The following is a 22,500-nucleotide window of genomic DNA, read 5'->3' as shown; positions in this document are numbered from 1 at the left end:
CGTGTCGTCCAGCGGAGCCTAGAAGAAGGTGACTCGCGCAGACAGCTGACTCCTTTTCAATAGAAAAGAAAAGCCAAACCAACCCAGCTGGCTGGTCAATCTCTGAAATATTCTCGGCCGGCAAACCGGAGACGGACGACCACGGTCCCGACCTTACCAGCACCTGAGGTGTACTAATCAATGAACCCCCGAAACCTACTTTATTTTCTGACAAAATAAACCAAGCCTAACCGGTCACGACATGTTGTTGATATTGATTGAGTTGGGGGGACTTTCGCTGACTGAATCCATTCGACCCCGGGAACCTTCGTAACCAAAGCGTCACGACAACATCCAAAGGTAACCTTTGGATTCTTAAGTGGGGGGGCAAGGAGGAGCACGTAGGAATGCCGACCACTACATAAGCCACTGGTGGCTGAGAGAAAGCGAGCAGCACCTTGTATAGGTTGGGCGGAGCTTGAAGAAGCGAGCCCCTATCAGAGAATGCCATTGCGCGCTAGCCTAGCTAGCTAACGTTTTTCAGCTGGCTGTTATGTTAGTTGTAGCGCGCCTTCCCCCCTTCTCTCACTTCGGAAAGATTTAGCAGTATTTTCTTATGATGACCTGGTCGAGAGAGTACGATACACCGGTGTAAAAGATTGAGTTGGAATTCACGTGACCTTCTATCCTGATCAGCGGATGTAGCAGAGGAAAGACTAGCTGTCCAAAGAAGCTATTAAGGAGGTAATTTCATTGCTTGGAATCAGCTGCTATAGAGGAAGGAACTTCACTCAATGCTGGTTTCGGACATCTCATTTTTCTCTTTCAACCCTAAGAAACATTAAGGCGAAATCAAACTTTCGATTCACTCGTGGGATCCGGTCGGTTCGGGGGTGACCACTATGTCTCCTCTCTTCTCAGCTTTGAAGCCACTCTTAGGCTATTGAGTGCACTACTGTGAGTTAAGTAGCACGAGAAAGTGGAAGAATGAAGTCTTTTCTAATACAAGAGGCCTATCGAATCAATATCAACTACAACGACCGACACAGAGTAAGAAAACCTTGCATCACACATAAGGTAGTTTACTAGATATCACTTACAGGTAAGTCCCCTTCAAGTCAATGCCTTCTTCGGCCCTCACCTTTATCTCGCCCTGAGGTCTACTCTTCTGGTAGTACGTGCTTGCCCTGTTCGCTCATCTGGTCGAGAATCTCGAATCTGTTTAGCCTTGCTATCATCTGCTGGTCATCCCTTTCATTCAATCTGATGGTAACTGGAATCTGAAAGAGGATGGGGCTATTAGGATAAAAATAGAGTCTAGCACATCTCTCCACGCCACGAATCTCTCTGTCTTGCTATTAGCCCTAGGCTTTAAAGTAGCAGTACCATTCGCAGGTATCTTTCTTTGAGTTCCCTCCTTTCTGGAGTTCACGACTTCTTTTATATGTCCGAATGTTGAGCCGATATACCTTCTTTACAGCCTCTCGGGGGGGATGGATGGTGGATCAAGAATAGGCCTTTCAGAAGGCATAGAAACTACATATGAGGAAGATGCAGATATAACAGATACGGAAGAGGAGCTCTACCCTGCGCCTGCGGGAGTTGATCGTAATCAGGTAAGGAGCTGTTAAGCCCTGGCTTATCTAAAGCAGTTGATCGTAATCAGGTAGCTCTGAAGACAGAGTTTGATCTTGCTCTTCTCTTTCTAAAGGTAGTTTCGGAGGCGAATCTCGTCTCGAGTCTAGGTCTCTTGTAGCTATGAGTTCCTGCAGCTAAAGTAGCTAAGGAGAAGATTGATCAGCAGTACCAGAAGAAGATGTCTTACCAGGAAGTGTTAGCGAGATTAGTAAATACATCGTTATTGCCCTGGCCTTTGGATTCTCCCTCTATGACCAAAACACTAAATGCTTTCTTGGATATCGCTCCACCTTGGTTTGATCGAGCTGGCGACAAGTTTCGCTCAAATGGACTTGAACAGCAGAAGGAGGAGACGCATTAGATGATCCAGAGAGAAATGCAAATGGAACCAACTCAGTCAATTTTGGCTTTGACACAGCCCCCACTCTTGGGTATTCGACCAGGTATAGGTATACTCGCTGCCCTCATAACCGCAGTGAATGATGCCACAATCATTAATCATTGCATTTTTTTTTTAAAGAGAAAAGATTTGGATTTGGAGGTCTGCAACCAAGTTTTTCAGACACATCTGAAATTGCGTTAAAATCACCCGCAACCATCCATGGACCTTGTATGTCTTAAGACAGTAATGGAAGTTTTTCCCAAAGAAGCCGTTGAATGGAGCACTTTGCATAAAGAACGGTAAGCCTTACCCGATCAGAATTAAGGAAGCCGATGTCGACTGCGATACACTGTTCAAACGCGCCGACAAGCACTACATGAACTTCATGATTCCAACAGAGCCATATTTTATCATCTGCCTCTTGGTTTGCCAATGAAAAGTTAAAACTAATTCTGTTGGAGAATTCCTGAATCTTATTAGCATGGTGAAGAGGTTCAAGAATAGCAATCAACGAGATATTATACATCTTTACAAGCTTGCCAACCCTCCTTCTTGATTTGATGTTGCCTATGCCTCTGATATTCCACAAGAGGTTATTAATCATGGCTAACAAAACAATGGAAGAAGTTTGAAAAGAACGAGCCAACGCTCTAGTAATCCTTCTGGAGCTCTTCAAGTTCGATTCTTGTACTTTTTGATTGAAGATGTATCTGGTTTCTCCTTGTAGGATTCAGATTCTATTTCTGGGTACAGTCAGCGTTCTTGAATATCGAAGCTGTAGATAACACTTGAGATAATTCCTTACAAATGGTAAAAAATGACTGAAAGGCAAAAAGGGGGTTGCTTCTCTCCTAGGTTCAGCGTCCGATAAGTATCCCTTGGTCTGAGCAGCTTGTTCCTTTGGAACGTTAGCATCATCTTTGTATTTCAGTCAAACAAGGGATATATTAGACTCCATGTTGTTTATGAGTTCATGATCAGGCTGAGAGATAATAGGCATAATAGCCTGAATACTCTAATTATCAACGTTGGAATTGTTAGCAGCCAGAGATGAGTCAATGGCATCTACTATTACCTGATGAGAAGAATCAACCCTCAACTCAGAATCATGAGAAGCAGTACTGCTTGAAGGATCGGCAGAAATCTGTATGTGCTGAGAAGTTTATTTATTAAAAAAGATTCCGCTCCGTCTGATTGTCCGCAGTATTGTTTGGAAGAGAATATGTATTATCAAAAGGATGATTGGACGGTGTTGCCCGTTGGCCTGTAGACTTGACGTGGGGGAGCTTTTCCTCTTTGTGACCTTGTGCAGATTTTTTCCTAGAGGCATTCGAGTTAGGAGCTGACGGCTGCTGGTTGGACTTCTCTTTGTTGGCTGCATCAGTTGCACTGGAGGTTTTCGAATGAAGTTTGCGGTTTTACTTTGCATGATCTTGTTTGGAACAAGACGTACAATACCTTAAGTCCTTCTCATAGACGATTTTATGCCATCTTCCTTCGTTTTGTCCCATGCCTAACCAGACCCTATTAGTATAGTAGGGTTTTCTTGAGAAGATCCACCTCAACGCATACTCTTGTGACACCGGGTCGAGAAAGCCTGGGGGCCGGACCCTCGATTAACAGCACTTCGCCTACTACGTTAGCAATATATCTAAGGTAGTAGTATTGAAAAAAACAGATCGGAAGATTCGGAAACCGAATCCACATAGGAACGATTGAAGGTTCAGCCCCCGATTTGAAGTCCGCAGACCATTTAACGAATCTGAAGAGATAATCTTTGATGCACGTTGCATCTTTCAACCAAAGCTTAATGTAATCCTCTGTAAATGTTGGAATATAGATCTCACGATTAGTAAAAAATTTTTACATTTTTGCCATGCAAATAAAAAATTTATTGTACTTTTTGTTTTGTTTACCGTTTTTATATAAAATAAAAACTCGAAGGAAAGATCAGAGAGCTTCCCATTCCGGAAATGCCAGAAAGCCTCCAGGGAGAAGAGGAATTTGATACTTCTGTCTCCCCTTCCAGTCATCAAGGAAGAACTCGAACAAGAGCTCAAAGGCATTCTTCTTTTTGTTGGTTCATAGTCCACACGGGGTTCTGGTCTTGTTTGTTACTTTATGTTCCGGAGTCAATTGATCCCTCGATCAAGTCCTAACTATAAATCTCTTAAGAGAAGAAGAGAAATCATTTTGATTCGAGGCGAAACCCTTCTCCGCCGTTACGGAGTTCTTCTGCTCTAATCTCCGAAATCGAAGGTCAGCTGACCGAGGAGTTAGTATTGATTCATGCAAAGATGCTCCTCTAAAGCTGGAATAAGGGATTGTCCACCTCACCGCCCCGAAGAGCAGTGGCTCTGTTGTTTTGCATGCCTACAGAGAGAGACTCAAAAAGTACCGACGCTCAATCGAAAGAAAGAGCAATCTACTAGATTCTTAACTCATGCCCCAGGAATCCCTAGACACAGGGGATACGAGCGAATCTTTTACTGGAGGAAAAGCTGGGGAAAAGCATAGAGCGTGCGGGCTCAGCTCTCGCCCTCCTCCCATCCGCGAAGCTGAGGCGGGAGAAAAAGCGTAACTCCCCGGTGTCATAGGTTACCCTTCTATCTTCTTCCCCCGTGACGCTCCCAAACCAATCGCTACCCTTTTCTTGCTTTCTTGTTGTCTTGACTTGTTATAGAACGGCTTTCTATCAGGTATAGTTGGTAGGATGAAGTGGGATGAAGCGTTAGTGGATATAGATATAGCAAGTGTGCCGGGGATGCGGCTCGGGCGTAGTGGGTGTGGACGCCTAGCATGAAACAGCCTTCTCTGGTAGCGGCACTATACCTTAGTATCTCTCTAGCTTCCAGTCTATATAAAACGTAGTTAGCAGAGGTAAGTCTGTCTGACGTTCCCTCGCGTCAAGGGCTATACTTTTGCATCGGCTCTCTCGTTAGGTAATTCCGAGGCGAAAGCAGCTCTCTCGGAAGTAAGTTTTCCCCGCCATCTTAGTGGGACTAGTCTAAGAAACTTTCACTTGAACTGCCAAGACTCGGTTTTTTGTGGTAACGCCCTTCTATAATTACGTTTAACGCCCCTTTATGACTCGGCGCCTCGGGTCGGTAGCCGGGCTCCGGGACATTACTACCACGGCTACTATCGACCCGAGCCCAAAGAAAGAATGAACGGACTAAAGCGAGGAGTTCATTGGCCGTACATAGTTAAGGAGGATGGGGGTCAACCTCTTTCATGACCCATGGCCGGTGTGTCACTTGGTTAGCATTTCTAGAAAAAAAGGAGTAGGGTTTGTTGGGAAAGAGACAGGGGAGTTGGCTGTAATTGATACACCTTTTTCGGAGGGACGATATGGATTTCTTCGAGACGGGTTAACCACTTTTAAACCGTGAGAGGGAGGTCATTCAGAACCCGCTGGCTCCAGAACGGGGGGCCAGCACCGACGGAAGTAGCCCACCCCGCTACCGATCAAAAAAAAGAGCGTGCGGCACTTCGAAGGGACATTCAAACTTTGATTCGTGAGCAACTTCACGAACATTGTGAAAAAGGGAAAGGACGGCTGCCCGTGCACTTTCCGGAAATGACAGAAATATACTCAAGTGCCGCGAGGGCGATAATGTCTTACGATCTGGAGATCCCCGCGGAGACGGATACGGAAACCCCCCGCGGATGAGCGGAGAATCTAAGGGGGGACCCTAATCTCCTAAGGCCACTAATTAGGGAATACCGGTAAAATGAGCCCGTCTGCCGCTTTGTTTCATAACAGAGCCATTTTTCCCGGCTGGCATAGAAGTATCTTGCGCGGGCGAAGGAGATGCGTTTCTGGTACTGGTGGTATTGGACAAGCTCTAAGGGAATAATCTCTTTATTATTTCTGCCTTTCTTTCCCATGACGACTAGGAACGAGCAAATCAAAAATTTCACTTCGAATTTCGGACCTCAACATCCTGCTGCTCATGGTGTTTCACGATTAGTATTGGAAATGAACGGAGAAGTGGTGGAACGTGCGGAACCACATATTGGATCACTCCAGTGCGGCACGAAGCCGCTGATGCCGAGTCGGCTCCTATGCCGCTAGCTATGCCCTGCTTGGTCCCCCGGCACGGTGGAGGTTCCGTAGCGCGTCATGAGCACCAGGCTAAGGGGCGGTTGAGCAACTCAAGCAAACCACCCTACCTTACTACAACATAGGGACAGAAGGGAGAAGGTTGTGAAGGTGGCCCCGTTATCCACATCTCCGGTCGGACGAATGGAGGGCCGACCGACCCGGGTTTTCACGAGCGTTGGCGGGTTCTGGAGTGCCTGTCAAGGGGCGCTAGCGCATACCCCGGGGTGATCATCACCACCTGCACCTCACATCTCGGCACAGTGGAACGTGTAACCCGCCTGCTGTTCCATTCAATTACATTTGTTCCTGTAATCCATAGCCTAACAGAACGCAGCAGCGAGGGACAACCCGCCTATACAGCCAGCGGGGAGGACGGCACTACTGGCAAAGGCCGTCTGGCGAAAACGCCGCAGGCGCGAAGCGTGGTAGGCCCGCGCCGGGGGAGCATAGGGAGGAAAGGGGGCCCGGATGGTGGAAGCGCCAGGGGAGGCCGGGTCATTTGACGAAAATGGAGGGCTTTTCCCTATTAGAGAAGGCCCTATGGAGTAAAGGGAAGTGCATGAATTCTTGGAAAAATAGGGGGCAAGCCTCTATAAAATAAAAAAATGTAAGACAAATTCTATGAATAGAGTCAACGGTACGACAGACAGCGCTGCCTACACGCGAATTAGTTTCCGAGATCGAGCAGTCTCAATTTCACTACAGGATTTGCGAATGAATGCTGGACTGGGCCACCTCGAATGGCGTGAGCCGCATGCGGGGAGACCCGCACGTACGGTTTTTAGGGGGATCTGGTCGAAAGACCGGCCGGCGCCCACCCGACTAGAGGGACTGAGAAATTAATAGAGTACAAAACTTATCTTCAAGCTTTACCTTATTCTGATCGTTTAGAGGGCGATCGCGGGGTCACTGAATGAAGTCCTCCGTTTCTTTCGGAGGTGCTGACCCGCAGTGAGGCAGAGATGACTAAGTGACATATGGAATATGGCGACGACAACAGCATGTCGTAGAAGGAGATAACAAGTGGAGCCAACGACCCACTAAGACTAATGTATCTACAACTACATCCCCGAGCGGCAGTCAAAGGGGGGGCGTGAATGCGAGATGCCAGCGGAATGATCGGCCGGACAGAGGCTAGGGCTGCTTCCTTCCCACCGCGTCCTTCCTTGTGTATCGGAGATATAAAGCGAGTGCACCGGAAAAGAAAAGGGAACTGGGTCGATCTATTCTATGGCGAAGCATCCGAAGCATAACTGCACACTCACACGATCTTTGCCGAGAGATTAGGAGCATTCGGTGGAACCGGTGAACTACACTTGCTTCTGGATAGATGTGTGGGACAGAGGGCTCGTGGTACCTCCTGCCCAACCTTCCTCCTCTGCTTTGAGAACCGTGTGAACGGAGAGTGGGCAGAAGGGAAGGAGGTCCTCATACGGAGTCGCACACTTACTTGAGCAGTGCGGGAGACTGGAGAGTGGGTCAAGTAAAGTCCCCTGGAGCCGGAAAAAGAACAGACGAAGCTTTACTTAGATAGGGCTTTTATTGGTCTTTTTTTTTATTAGTGATTGAAAAGGAGAGCGCCTGGGTATGTTATAGAAAGGGAAGGCAGAGGCATCGAATGGCGAAGAGAGGCGGGGAAGGAATGGGAAATCGTCAAGGATGACTTCTTTGTTGGCGAAACGAAGGGCTAAATAGCGCCAGTGATTCTCTGAACCGGTCTGGATTTCCAACGCCTCAGGAAACTGGTCGAGATAGATGACAGCACCCTTTTCTCCTCTTCCTTACCGGGAGGGCAATCTTATCTTATGGCCTCACCTCCCGCCCGGCCCGGAAATCGAGAACCCAGCCCCCTTCTGATCCATTCATTTCCGCAAGCAGGGGGGACCCGGAGCTAGAGCTAGGCCCCCGCCTATTCGAGGCCGGGCGGCCTCGCCCCACAAGCACCCAACCTTCCTTTTGCTCTTCCTTCGGTTTGCCTCCACGAACGCGCCACCTAGGAGCCCTACTCATATTCCAAAGGCGACCTGCTTTCAATACTAGTTGTTACCTTACGCCGACATTTTTAAAAAATTATTGAATAGCATGGCCTGGGGCTAAGATAACTCAAGTGGGAGAGCCGTGTTATGGGTGACCTTATTGCACGGTTCAGAGAGCACTTGTGTATGTGATGCAAGTGAACGTGTACGAAAAAGCTGTCGTAAAGTTTCGTTGTTCGTTCCGTCGTTGACCCTATCTATGTTTCTACGATGGCCCAAGAACACGCTCATTCTTCAGCCGTAGAGAGACTTTTGAATTGCGAGGTACCATTACGAGCTCAATATATACGAGTGTTATTCCGTGAAATAACTCGAATTTCAAATCATTCACTTGCTTTAACTACTCATGCTATGGATGTGGGAGCATCAACCCCGTTCCTGTGGGCTTTTGAGGAGCGGGAGAAATTGTTGGAATTCTATGAAAGAGTCTCGGGAGCCAGGATGCATGCCAGTTTCATACGACCAGGTGGAGTGGCACAAGATCTGCCTCTTGGCTTATGTCGAGATATTGATTCCTCCACACAACAATTTGCTTCTCGTATCGACGAATTAGAAGAGATGTCAACCGGCAACCGTATCTGGAAACAACGATTAGTGGATATTGGTACTGTCACTGCACAGCAAGCAAAGGATTGGGGATTCAGTGGTGTAATGTTAAGAGGTCGTGCGACATGAAGACATTGATAGCAATATGGGGGGAGTTCCCATCAGGTAACAACGGTTCTGCCTGACCCTACTAAAGCACGCATATTATGTCAGTGAAGACTTGGTGTGAAGCCTTGGAGCTTACGTTAGAAAAGCAAAAGGCCTGGCGGGGCTAGGGTGAGCTGAGGGGGGACAGCGTAAGTGAGCGAATGTGTGTAAGCCCAGTCAAACATGACTGTTCTGGGCGGGGCGGGCCACCCACCTTCGAATGGTGTTGGTCCTACGGACCGTGAACGGATTCGCCTCTGGCCTCTGGGCACGTCGGAACCGCATGAGTTCACCGGGGTGGAGCACGGTCCGCCAAAATCGGCATAGGTTAGGTGCTATTGATGGAACATGGTAAGCCTATCTTTCTCCATATGGAAGTGCTGCGGACACATAGAGATGTGGGTAGAGGAAGCCTCAAAAAGCGAAGGCCGAACTGCAGGTCACGTGACCTGCACCGAGTTGGTGGCTGACTGGGCTTTTATGTGATCAAAGCGGAGAAGCTCGCCTTCTTGTTATCCAAAAGTAGGTCGAATCGGGCGGGCCCCCGCCCCGGAACGTCGAATGAAATAGGCGGCCGGGTTCTCTTTCTACGACCCTTTTGATATGATAGGCACGGACTCCGCGAACGTCCCGCGCCCCTTTACTAATAAACTAATAAGGGAAAGAAAGCCTCAACCAGAACCACATTCCTTTTGCGTGCGGGTGTAGCTAAGTGTCTTACTCTATTGGTCATAGTTTCCTGCTGTTGCGGCCGGTGCTCGTTTGCGCGCGCGTGAACCAACCCAACAAACAAGGAAAGGACGCCTCTCGGGGCATCTGAGAATGATTCGAGCCGTATGAAGGGAAACTCTCACGTACAGTTTGTTTTTTTTTTGGGGGGGGGGGGAGCCCGGCAGGGTCCCCCACTTACTTGGCCCGGGCCTAAGTGAAAGTTAAGTGGTGGGCCTACCCATCCCAACCAGGGGTATGCTGGGATTCGCGAAGAGCAGCACCTTACGATGTTCATGACCAATTGGATCCTGACGTACCAGTAGGTACCAGAGGAGATCGCTATGATCGTTACTGTATTCGTATCGAAGAGATGCGACAAAGTGTTCGGATCATTGTGCAATGTCCTAATAAAATGCCTAGTGGCATGATCAAAGCCGATGATCGTAAGCTATGTCCTCCATCACGATGTCGAATGAAACTATCCATGGAATCGTGCGCCGTGTGAAACGTGGATCATCGCCGTTCTTAACCGAGACTCAGGTTAAGCTCCGTCTCGGAACCTTGTGGGGTTAGGAGTAAAGCATCCCGAGGTTGGCGCATCTCGTTGAGCGTGGAGAAGCATTGGGAACCCCAATTTCTTTCTTCGGAGCCGTTTCTTTTCCCGTCTCCCCGCCCCGGCATAGCGCTTCGCTTCCGGTTCTTCGGAAGAATCAACTGACTTCTACCTTATTCATTGATCTGGGGGAAAAGGAACCGCCTACCAGTTGGGAAGCTAGACATCAAGTAAGTGGCTTGATGAGGATAACTAAGCGGACACGCCGGAGTTGGCTGCTGGCACAACAGGGTGGTGCCTTACCGCACCGCAGGCGGGCGCGCGGTAGCGTTCGTGGTGGTACTTCAGGATTCCAATGTACTGCGTCCAAGATCAGAACGAGCTTGCCGGCGGACCACTGCCGTCCCATTCTTGAGTGAGCTGGAGCGCAGCCATCTTATCCACTGAACTAGCTAGAAGCTATCGCTTCGGGTCGAAGCACTAAAAGAAAAGGACCGGGAAGGGCGGCGGCATAGGAACCACGGGACCCCCTACTAGTAAAGGGAAAGCGGAAGTGCGCTCCTGCGCATCAGCTGAAAAGGCCCTTTCCTTTTTTAAGAAAAAGAAGGTCAGCTTCATAGCTCCAACCTATACAAAGGGCTTTGATGCCCTTTGTATAGGTTGCTGGATACGGGATACTCGTAGTAGGCTGGACCAACATCCAGCCGAGAGAGGGCAGTCTTTAGAAGCAACAGGTTGGGAAACCAAGAGAACGCCTCGCGTTTTCTTCTCTTCTTCCCGCCCTAGGAGTAGCACAAAAAGAAGGATTAGCGTTATGGACCCAATGATAAACCACTAAAACCTTACTCGTTGGGGCTCCGCGCACTGGGAAAACGCTCTAGCGGCGGGAACCCGGTCACTAGTTACAAAGCTCCAATAAGGTAAGGTTTCGAGAGGGCTATCACAGTCAGGTGGGAAGCAATTAGCCCTATTTTTAAAGTTTTTAAAGTCCCCCCTTCCTATTTAGGGAGTTGAGGCGAAAATGTTCTTGATGAACCGTTCCGTTCGCCACGCACCGGGCCCATTCACTTGCTTATCGTAGAGGCTGTAAGTACACAGTGCCCCCACAACTATGAATAGTATAGTGGGGTTGAAAGACAGGAGTGCCCGCCCCTCAACTCAAGTAGGCTACTTTTTCCGGAACGCAGTCCGAGATAACCGTAACCGTGTATAGATATAAATCTATCTTCGATGCTGTCATTTCGAAATGTCCGCCTCAACCGCTGTTTCACCTCCCAAAGAGCAAAGCTGGCTTGATGAGCGCAGATGAGGAAGCGGGAGCAAGAAAACCAATAACATCTTTCTTGTCCTTCTACTTAAGGGGCAAAGAGAAGCGCTTTTGCTACTGAGAAAGCGAACGGTCAGCGCGAAGGTTCAAGACTTAGCCGAGCGTTAGCGCGAGGCTATATTCTCATAGCGAGGCGCTTCGAGTTAGCGAAGCGCTGTAGTAGCGCCAAAGCCCTATGCGCTAGAATGCTGAACCAAGGACAAGGACGCTCCGCCTTATCTATAGAAGCAGTCAACTGAGTTCTGAACGAATGAAATTAGCTCCTTGGTAATGGCTCAATCTATAGATAGAAAGCCCTATGATGGGAAACTACCACGTTAGGTTTGGAGAGAGATGGGACCGGTTATATAATAGGGGGAGCAGATGCAAGCTTTTTCTTTCAATAGCCGGCCAAATGACTACAAGATCATCGGTCTACTCTACCTCAATTCACCATTTCGAACCTTATACAGAAGGTTTTTCCGTACCAGCTCCTTCTACCTATACCGCAGTTGAAGCACCTAAAGGAGAATTTGGTGTCTTTCTGGTCAGTAATGGAAGCAATCGTCCCTACCGTCGTAAAATAAGAGCACCTGGCTCTGCCCATTCACAAGGACTCGATTCTATGTCCAAACATCACATGCCAGCAGATGTGGTCACCATCATAGGTACTCAAGATATTGTGTCTGGAGAGGTGGATAGATAGGACTACTAGTTGCTCGATCAGGACCCTAGCTTTATTGCGAGCCAAAAACCTTGATGGATTCCCCTTCCCCTTCGATTCTCAGTACTAGAGATGAACGAATTCCATACGCCCGAAATTAAGATCGAAGAATTTGCTTTATGTTGTTGATATTGGAATTTCATGAACGCGGAGCCAACGAGTCAGTCGAACAGCTTATATAGTAAATAAATAGAAGTGGAAGAGCCTTTCGTTGATACTATTCTATTGTTGCGGCTTCTGGTTGTTCATGCTATACTATTCATTAAAAAAACTAAGAGTAGCCCAAGGAATAAGGCCTATTTATGAGTTCTTGGATTGCTTTCGCCACTCCTTGGTCGCCAATGTTGTCATTATTTCCTATGACAAAGCAGTATGGTCAATTTCCCGTATCTCACCTTATAGGTGCTAAATAAACTATAAGCTTTGCAAAGAAACGAGTATCCCCAGGAAGTAAGAAAACAAGCAAGTTATCAAGGTTTAAAAGAGTTCTGTCAAAGGCCACGCGAATCAAAGTGTTGATTCGCGTTACCGCGGCCTCTTTGAATCACACCTAAACGCGAATGGGCGATCGGATCGAAGACGAACTACTTTTAGTCCCTTATGACTACGCCAATGCCAACGAGAATGCTGCTGTAGCTAGGAGGTCATTCCCACCTCAGCAGCAAATTCAGGTGCATCAACAGCAACAACAGGCACAAGTGGCTAAATCCTTCACAACACAAAATATGGGATCGAAATGCCTGATTACAACGCGCAACCGCCTGCGCAGAACCTTGAAACAATTCGATCAATTTGAAGTTTGAAATGAAAGAAGACGACCAAAGTGGCAGCTCTCTCCGTCTCCCGAAATTCATTAAGTTTATAACCAAACCGCCGATACAATCCATCAATAATGAACTAGACGGCGGATACGGAAGCAGAGGTTCTTCGTGAGTGGATTAACCGCATAAGAGAAGATCCAAGGCTATTATCCTCTATCTATAAAGGGTACCTGGGGAAATAGTAAGAAGGGGCTACATGGTAAGGGGGGAGGCGACGAAAGGAACTTCTTGCATTGAGTCGGAATATCCCCCTTTCGTACATGAGTAGACTGCTCGTTACGCCCCTTTCTTTTTTTGCGGACCGAATAGACGTGAAAATGCTTTTCCGGGGAGTGCAGGCTATGGCTGGAGTTACACAACGCACACCTGGCGGTTAGCAGTCGATAAGTGCACTACAACTACTCAGAAACCATATCAGGACATCCCGGCCAGAGAAAAAAATAGACCAGTTAGTTGAAAGGTAATGCTAGAGTACGCAGAAAATAAGGAATGAATTTGCCAAGATGGAACCCTTGCTTGAACTGACCATCAACCTCCTATTGCTCTATAGCTCAAGAAAAGAAAAGGAAGTGAGCTAACTCGACGAGAGTAAAATGAAAAAAATCGTAGCACCTCGCCACAAAGCAACCTTTATAGGAGTACAAACATCCGCATAGGGGGTATGAGATCTCACAGGAGATTGAGGTGTGAATTGAAAGCCTCTCAAGGTACCAGTAGCAATCTTCTCCTTTCTAATAACTAATAATTTAGCGCCCCTCCGATCCCATTATGAACAAGTAAGGTGACAACGGGCACCCTTGCCTCAGTCCAATGGTTGATTTGAACCAGCTGGTAAGAGTTTCATTCCATTTTCTTTTTTCTTTTAAAGAGAAATGTCCCGGGAATTCAGTCTAAGTCTGAGTCACCTGAGTCTAATTCGGAGTCTGATAATGAGAGGTATACGCTAATATATAGAAAGCTCCCCCTTTGTTTTCTTTTCTCATTCCTGCGATTCATATTGATTGACTATCCGGTCAGAAATCAAAGTCTTTTAGCCATGGATGATACGATTACCTTTCTTGCTCGACTCGAGAGGATTAAAGAGAAGACAGCGCCATGTTAATGCGATCGAAAGAAAGGACTATGCGAAATTCAATGAAATGGTACTTCGTCAAACCTTCCACGCGCAGCAGATTCAATAGCAATTGCAGCTACTTCTATCTTCCTTATTTGATTTAGTCAATCTTTTTTCCTATCCGTTCCGTGGCATGAACGAGAAGCATCCTCTGATCAGATCTCAGTCTTAATTATATCTTTAATGATGTACTTAATTTCATCCATGACCAAGGCACATATTAATATTACATTTAGTACAATAAATAGTAAGTCGGGGTACTAGGCCCTTTTTGTTTCGTGTTTAGCCGTTGAACGACAATCCTCAAGATTAGGTAGTTGGTAAGGAGGAATAGAGAAGGCTGTTTACCTACTGCCGAGAAGCACCATTAGGGTTTCATGGCATAGATTAAAGGACATCTAAGAAGGTATTCTCTTTATACAATATAGCTACTTTGCAATACTTGCTACTAGACTGTATAGCTGTATAAGCATATACTTGCTACTAGACTATATCTCTTGCACAGCTTATCTACTCTATCTCTTTCTCTATAAGACCTACTCCCGCTGGTCGAGCATCTTTCAGAACCTACGGTGCATAAGAATTCTATAAGAAACCACGCGACCGTAGTCAAGTGAATCTTGCTTTATTCTAAACATCATTGCATTCGAGAAAAGCATTCTGTGATAACGAACGGGTTGATGCCACGCAGCTAGCCCCGGGTGAAGGCTTAGTCTTTCGACTAAGTTAGTAAGCGGAGTCGGATTTAATTGCCTGGCAACACTGGGCGTAGATTACCGCTAATAGTTATCCGAAGCACTTTTCTAATGCAATGATGTTTAGAATAAAAGCACATTCCGGCAGGAAAAAAAAAGAGTGTTGCGCAAGTTACGCTAGAAGATAGGTTTCAACTTGTTTTGGTTGAAAGGAATAGCCCCTCATCGACACGGGAAGAGAGCTTCAAGCAAGTGGAAAAATCATGCCTTACGAGTATGCAAGTAATCCCGTCATCTCGTGCAAATGAGGGGAAATAGATAGAGAAGGAGGCTGTTCTCAAGACAAAGAAGAAGATCTTAGAAAGGTGCATGTCTTCTCGAAAGCACTCCCGGGCATGGTAGCCAAGACTCTCCACGGCTGCTCTTTCAGGCTAGCTCTGGGCAGGGCGCATATACACGAACCCACTTTTAGTCGGATCCGAGCTCCAGTAGACAGCGAGACAGCCATTTTAGTATACAGGAGCCAAGCAAGGCAAAGATAGGTGAGTGACACCAAGGTAATTCCAGCACGAAAGCAAGTGTTGTTATCACACGCCCGGTACTGTCTTATTGATTCACCTTCGATTATTCAATCAAGGAAGCAGAATCAACGGCCTTTGAAGAAAGATGACTAAGATATTGAGTTGGAAGTTGGACAAAAGCCCAAAGCCCAAGGAAGAGAAAGGGGGCAGGGACACGAAGCGTCCAACGACTTGAACTTGAGGATCACAAAGAACTATATGGCTTATCTGGTGGATGCGCGTCTTGGGCTCTTTTACCTCTAACTAAAAATCTCATAAGAAAAGAAAGTGCCTTTTCCTAGGGTAGATTCAAGGAATGCTGAAAGGCTATCCGAGTTCACAGGCGTAGTTGCGTGTACTTCATTTCATTGAAATTTTTTTTGTTCCGTTCTAGGCTGGCTCGCTTAGTCTTCAATACATCACATCGTCAATGTCAATGGCTGCTAACGCCGCGACGAGGTCTCAAGGGTTGTTTTCCAACTCGACCGGAGGACTCTGAAAAGGATTCATAGATGGCTAAAGAGTAACAATATGTGCGGTGTACTTTTAGGAAGAGAGTTCATCTTGCGTAAAGGCGCCTGATGGTGGCTGCCTAGAGAGAACTAATTGCACAATTGAAAGAAAGACTTGCTTGTAGGAAAATGAACGGTTTTTAACCAAGTAAAGAACCCCACAACAAATAGATGGGGGCAGGAGATCTTTCTCATTCAGCGCAGTGCAGCTTATATAGAAGGGGCAAAGCGCTGTTCGTGGCACAGCTTTCTTACGAGATTTTCATTGATCGTAGCTAATTAGGCGGCAACAACCGAAGAAGCAGAAGAAGTAGCTGCTACCTTCTTATTTTTCTTCGGCTGGTTCAACTTACTCAACATAATAAACTACCATTGCAGCTTCTCCAGCTACCTCTGCCTCTGCTGTAGGATCCGCCGGTGGATCTTCCGCTCTGGGTACCTATGCTTCTATCCCAACCGAAGCCTTTGCTCCCGAGAGACCCATGCCCCCGTTCCTTCCCCTGACGCCGCTCCTAACCAACCGCGAGTAATGATGCAAAGCTGGGCTGGGTCTGGGCATGCCTACTCTCGAATCTAATCTAAGGAAGGGATGCTTGCTACTGGATATGATCCGGAGAAAGTTCTCTGGTTATGGAGTATATAAGAATTCCCGGCAGGCTAAGGAACTAATAAGGCTATTGGGATCGAGCCCAGACCTGGTAAGCATTTCTTTGAACAGCAGAAAAGCATTCTACCTCGGATGAGGAGTAGTTTCAAATAGAAGTCAAGTAAACTGATTCAAGTTAGCCGGGCTAATCTAGCTGCCAGTGATGATGGAAATCCAGCTGACATAGATTCTGCTGCAAAAGCAAAGGCGGTAGTTTTAGGACCTGGACCTGGACCGTTGACTGGGAGCTGAGAACTCTTCTTTCTCTGGTGAGATCGCCCGAGGGCTTTCCAGACGAAAGAAAGTCAGTCTCAGGATTTGCCCCAATCTGAGAAAGTTTCTTGCGTAAGGTGGTACGAAGAAGGGCATAGACGAGCAAAAGGCTTCAAGGCGGTTCCTAGGTATGAAAATGGCTAGGCAAGGCGCGAAAGCCCGAAATAAGGAGCAAAATCCCGCCGAGATAGCCAGTCCCGGAAAGCCTGACTCGTACCCGGTGCATAACGAGAGAAGAAGCTGCAACCATCAACGGCAAAAAAAGACGTTGTTTGCGTTAGTGTTCGTAACGAATCCCTTATTCCTGCTGTAGAAGGAGTTAGTAGTTTTACAGAATGAGACCAAAGAAATAGGCATCAGTAGGGACTAGCTTAGAGCTGGAAGGTGGGCATATGGGAAATTTACGTATTCTAAGTGAAGCCGAGGTTGAATCCGCAACCGGTCTTGCCGGAAAGTCAGTAGTTTTAGGGCCGACCGGAGACTTCCATTTTTCTTTCTCGAGAGGCTGTAAAGAAGGTATATCGGCTCAACATTCGGACAGGCATACCCATCAATCCTACCATCCTATCATCAAGCATACCGTCGACAGAGTCAGGAAAGGACAGGCGGAAGGGGCGTGGCTTTAGAAAATGGAAATGTGTCTGTCTTTCGGCTTGGTCTATCAAAGAGTAAGCTTTCCCTATCAGCTGTCACTATAAAAAAATCTCTTAAGAGAAGAAAGCGTATAAAAGAAAGGTTCCGATTAAAGCTAAGGGAAGTGAACAAAGAAAAAAAGGCTTTCTCCGAGAAAGCGTCTGTTCACGTCAAGGTCTAATTCCGCGATAAAAGAGCTCTGTTTCCAAACAGATTTGTCCATCAGTAATGGCGTAGGAGAGAAGGTCGAACGCTAATTCCTGACTGAAGGGCTGAGAATGAACACAAGGCTTTGAAATAAAGCTTCCATTCCTACGGACACCGAAACTTGGAAAAGGGTCGGTTGACTTAGCGGATCACTCACACTCTATTGCTCAGAAGAAATAGGGGGATCAGAGACAGTCACTGTTGGAAACTGGGGAGTTGGCTGATAAAGATGGACAGTCACGATCGCGTAATATAAATTCTTCGGCCGACAGTCTTATTCTGCAAGGGATACCGGTTCGTCCGGATATCTTAACCTCAATTTATAATAGCCCCTATTTCTTTTCCGGGTCGGTTTGGGTCCCGGATGAATTTATGGACCCTCATACTGCGTCTAGATTGGCGAGCTTTAATAAATTCTTGGTTGTGCAGCGTCATGATTTCTTTCATGGCGTCATACAACCAGACTACGTACATTTCCTCCAACGAGAGTTGGACGTGACTACCGAAATTTCTCAACAATTATTCCCGGTTAAGCTCAGCTGGCTGCTGAATCGTGAATACCAGAAGTGGTATGTGGATTACGCGAAACCTATGGATATAAGCACACCGCACCATGACTGGTATGTTGAAAATTTCGGGAGTTTCGTTCCATCCCCACTCGAGCCCCTCTATTGGTATTGTGACCGCCCCTCTTATGTTATTCTGATTATTATGATAGCGCTTCTATCTATCGGAATATTATGGCGTAACAATAACAATAGAAAGAAGTCTCGCGGGAGTCGCTTTCTTTGCTGTCTTTTTTATTTTGACTTGGTTGGCAGGGTCAGGGCCTTTCTCGCTGGGCGAGCGCATCCGATTCTAAAGTCCTTTCCTAAACCACTTCCCGTTCAGTTGCTGAAAGATAGAGATAAGGCTTTCTAAATGAGATTGATTTCCACGAATATGCAGGCTAGAAAGATGCTATTTGCTGCTATTCCATCTATTTGTGCATCAAGTTCGAAGAAGATCTCAATCTATAATGAAGAAATGATAGTAGCTCGTTGTTTTATAGGCTTTATCATATTCAGTCGGAAGAGTTTAGGTAAGACTTTCAAAGTGACTCTCGACGGGAGAATCCAGGCTATTCAGGAAGAATCGCAGCAATTCCCCAATCCTAACGAAGTAGTTCCTCCGGAATCCAATGAACAACAACGATTACTTAGGATCAGCTTGCGAATTTGTGGCACCGTAGTAGAATCATTACCAATGGCACGCTGTGCGCCTAAGTGCGAAAAGACAGTGCAAGCTTTGTTATGCCGAAACCTAAATGTTAAGTCAGCAACACTTCCAAATGCCACTTCTTCCCGTCGCATCCGTCTTCAGGACGATCTAGTCACAGGTTTTCACTTCTCAGTGAGTGAAAGATTTGTCCCCGGGTCTACGTTGAAAGCTTCTATAGTAGAACTCATTCGAGAGGGCTTGGTGGTCTTAAGAATGGTTCGGGTGGGGGGTTTCTCTTAAGAATAAAGAAGACGAATAGAATCTAATTCATGTTTATGCTAACAGAAGAGCGGATCCAATACCAAGACGTCCAGAACTCAAACTTCTATATATACATCTACAGGGTTGAGAAGTGTTTCGTCCGGGAGGTATAGCTCATCAGCGCATACATACAGAGATCCTGTGATTGGATCTGTACTAGAGAAGGGAAGAACAAGAGGAAGACTCCATAGCTGATAGAACCAAGTCCAAGGGCTGGACTCTAGAGAAAGTGAAAAGTGATCTGCACTATAGCTTCTCCCATTCCTTATTTCAGCTTTGTTTTGAGTGCTTAGATAAGTTTGTTTTGTAGCGCGGGGGGATAGAAAGTGCTTTTTCCTGCAGTAGGGTAAGGATAGATTCTTTCTCTTTATTAGAACCGATACTGCACTTTACTTAGCCGAGTCAGTCCCATTCATTAAAGAAGAGAAGCTTGTATTGGAGTGCGCTGGTTCAATGACTAGAGGAGCAGAGCAGCAAGAGCATCCAGTGATTTTATCAATAGTAGGGACAGAACCACACTACAGGCAGAAAACAGCATAAGAAAGAGAATAAGTATACTAGAGAGCTGGAAAGAAACTAAATTACTTTTCCGCGGAAAGGCACCAACAAAGGAGCTGCTCCGCTTTTCTGGTTGTTAGGGCAGTGAAATGGGCATCTCCGGGTCTCAATCGGCATCTCGGGGTCTCAGTTCAGGTGAAAAGCCCCCCTCTGTTCAATGGCCAATCTGAGTGCGCTCCGGATGTCCAGAAGGTCCACTCTCTAGTCGAAAGCTGAGCAAGTCAGGACGAGTAGAAGTATTTGAAGGTCCCTCGGGAACGGAATCCTACCCTTTTTCTATGTTAGCCAAAAACAGCCCAGATGGGACGAGACTAGTCCGGTCAACAGATACTAAATGATACCTTCTTGTATTCAGTATTCTCAGGACTCCCAGACCAGGGCTAGTCACTTTTGATCCCCATAAGTACGACAATCTCTCCTTCACTCGGCAGGGCACAGGCATCGGCCTTAATAAAGTACGTTTCCGTTTTCACGAAATAAATACGATTGATTGAAGCAGGCAAGGAAGGGGACGAAGTAGCAGCAGCTTTAGACTCTATTGGGCAGATTGCCAAGACCCCTTTTACTTTTAGAATGTAGTTGAGGATTCGACCTGGTTCCATAGAGGGAAGAATGGGGCAGGGGCCCTGTCGTACGAAGGGAACTGAGAGTGCACTTTGCGAAGCTTAGATAAAGCGGGATTGCGGAGCTGTGAAGCGGCAAAGCCGACTATAGATACACCCCACTTGCGCTTTTAGCTTAGGTTTCTTAGTTAGGAACTTGCCTTTTAGGTAGGACCTGTCTTATTTGGTTTGGTAAAGGGTCAACCGGCCCAGGAGACAACACAAGTGGAAGCTGGCTTGGTGCCCTATTCGGTTAAAGGTTTCATACTATCAAACGTATCCAACTTTCTATCAAACAGCTTTTTGCTCTATGTTTCTAAATACTGAGAATGGCCTTCTTTTTTGTCACAAAATTTCATGTTAGTATCCTGTGTGCTCGTGGTTGCTCTATGTGTTTATAACTGCTGTGTAGTAGGGACCTGAATCCGCGACCCTCATGGAGGTGCTTTTCCTCATAAGCTGCTATACCTTTGAAGTGCTATTATAAAGTAAATAGCCGGAGAATGAAATACCTTATTTTCCAACCAAAAAAACTCTCTTTTTTTAAGGAAATGTTTTTCGAGCTGGGATATCCTTATGCAAGGTTCACTTTCCTGGTCAGAAAGGGGACAAGAACTAACAACTGAACGAGTGAAACGGAGTTCACAACGGAAGAGTGATGGCATGCCATGCCGGGCAGGTGAGATCAAATAGATGATAAGTACTAAAACAACTGGGAACCCCCATCTCCAACCGATGGAAGAGGGGCAGCGGCCCAAAGGCAAGAGACGGCATAGCTCGAGTAGAGCTAATAGTTCCGGAACTTCATCATTATTAATCCTAGCCGGGTTAGAGCCATACATAGGTAATAGCATGTCCCAATGCTATCTCCCTCGAAGTTGTTGTTCAATATGATCTTGTTTTTGGGGGGAGGATCCACTAAATGGACCAACGTAGCACTGTCGGGTCGATAGCCCTTGATCCGAGTTTTCGCTTGAAAGAAGCGCAACTTTTAGGATTTACTATTCTAATTTATAAAGGTGAAGGGAGCCAAACATGTAGTCTCATTGTGTAAGTTGGCACCCCCTTACTTCGTTGTATGCAATGAATTTCATTGTTCAGATCAAGGCGCATCTGTCTTAGGTACCCCACCTATACCTATAAATATCATATATGCACCGCTGCTGATCCTTTGTCCCTTTCTAAATCCAGCTTCAACCGAGCATACGTCTGCCGCGGGAACAGGAAGCACGGAAATGGACTGAAGTCTTTCCCGTTGGAAGGCTGGGGGGCGAAGCTGGTGGAGGATCAGGAGAAGAAAGCGGGCAGTGTATAATAGAAAAGGGAGACTGGGAAAGAGCAGGGCTTGAACTACCGGTTCGAGCTCACAGGATAGAAAGGATTCCTTTGAACGCTATATTGATAGTTCCATGTAGTCAAGTTGATGGCACATATTTTATCTGCCTCTACTTCCTCAATATCAATGAATATATAGCTTGAACCCCCAAACCCTGAATTCGAAATGTCGTAAGCGATGTTCGAAATCACTGAATGTGTATTGATTGCCGCTTGAGTAGGTAGGATAAGTCTCGGAATCAGCATTGGGGTTCTTTAGATTATGCCGACCCAAAAGCTATTCCGCGGGTTGGCCACCTCGTGCAATGTGTCAGTAGCAAGGCAGTAGACACGGGCGGTCAATCTTGCTTAATCACACACAGTAGCCTATAGTCTTGTATGCTAACTCTCTATACAGTATATTAGCTAGTCTTGCTAAGTAGCTTATAAACAAGCCATATAGAGTAGCAAGTAAACAACCTCTCTTTCGGATTCTTGTTTACTATAATAGGGTTACCGCAGTTGTTACAGACTCGGGTTATATGGCGGTAGTTATCTTGGGTATTCTTGTTTACTATATATAAAAGTACTTAGCAAGAGTTGCTAATAATAATATATAGTTTTATAAGCATATACTTGCTATTGTATATATAGGTATATAAGCATGTATAGCTACTTTACTATAGACTCTCGCAGTAACACTTGAGTAATAGAATCTAATCTCTGCATTCGATACGGTAGCATCTCTATTGTATAGTATTCAGAGTGTATCGTATCGAGAAAGAATCTGTTTAGTAGTCGATGGTAGAAGGAGCTAAAGAGCTAAGAAGCTCAAGTTGCTCCTGTTCCTGTTGTTATAGTAGCTATTGATGGGCCGTTACGGAAAGCAGCCAAGTAGCTCGTCGTTCCTTAGC

At 46.3% G+C, this 22,500-nt stretch overlaps 5 protein-coding genes across 5 annotated transcripts; 3 read left to right on the top strand and 2 right to left on the bottom strand.

The window, feature by feature from the left end:
- Positions 1 to 2,234: 2,234 nt before the first annotated feature.
- Positions 2,235 to 2,603, bottom strand: orf122a (hypothetical protein). The gene has a single exon. It carries the CDS (start codon positions 2,601 to 2,603, stop codon positions 2,235 to 2,237), a length of 369 nt encoding a protein of 122 aa, YP_010185217.1.
- A 3,285-nt stretch (positions 2,604 to 5,888) lies between these two features.
- Positions 5,889 to 12,112, top strand: nad7 (NADH dehydrogenase subunit 7). The gene is made up of 5 exons: positions 5,889 to 6,031; positions 6,931 to 6,999; positions 8,341 to 8,806; positions 9,795 to 10,040; positions 11,852 to 12,112. Exons 1-5 carry the CDS (start codon positions 5,889 to 5,891, stop codon positions 12,110 to 12,112), a joined length of 1,185 nt encoding a protein of 394 aa, YP_010185216.1.
- Positions 12,113 to 17,963: 5,851 nt separating this feature from the next.
- Positions 17,964 to 18,512, top strand: orf182a (hypothetical protein). The gene has a single exon. The coding sequence runs from the start codon at positions 17,964 to 17,966 to the stop codon at positions 18,510 to 18,512; it is 549 nt and encodes a 182-aa protein (YP_010185215.1).
- Positions 18,513 to 19,091, top strand: orf192a (hypothetical protein). Its single transcript has one exon. The coding sequence runs from the start codon at positions 18,513 to 18,515 to the stop codon at positions 19,089 to 19,091; it is 579 nt and encodes a 192-aa protein (YP_010185214.1).
- A 1,633-nt stretch (positions 19,092 to 20,724) lies between these two features.
- On the bottom strand, positions 20,725 to 21,126 carry orf133a (hypothetical protein). The gene has a single exon. It carries the CDS (start codon positions 21,124 to 21,126, stop codon positions 20,725 to 20,727), a length of 402 nt encoding a protein of 133 aa, YP_010185213.1.
- Between the last annotated feature and the right edge of the window lie 1,374 nt (positions 21,127 to 22,500).

The sequence above is a fragment of the mitochondrial genome of Apium graveolens (assembly GCF_009905375.1).
Source record: "Apium graveolens strain L.+W99A mitochondrion, complete genome".
In the NCBI taxonomy this organism is placed as follows: Eukaryota; Viridiplantae; Streptophyta; class Magnoliopsida; order Apiales; family Apiaceae; genus Apium; species Apium graveolens.
Note: the sequence above shows the minus strand (reverse complement) of the source record. Positions and strands in the feature narration are given on the sequence as shown.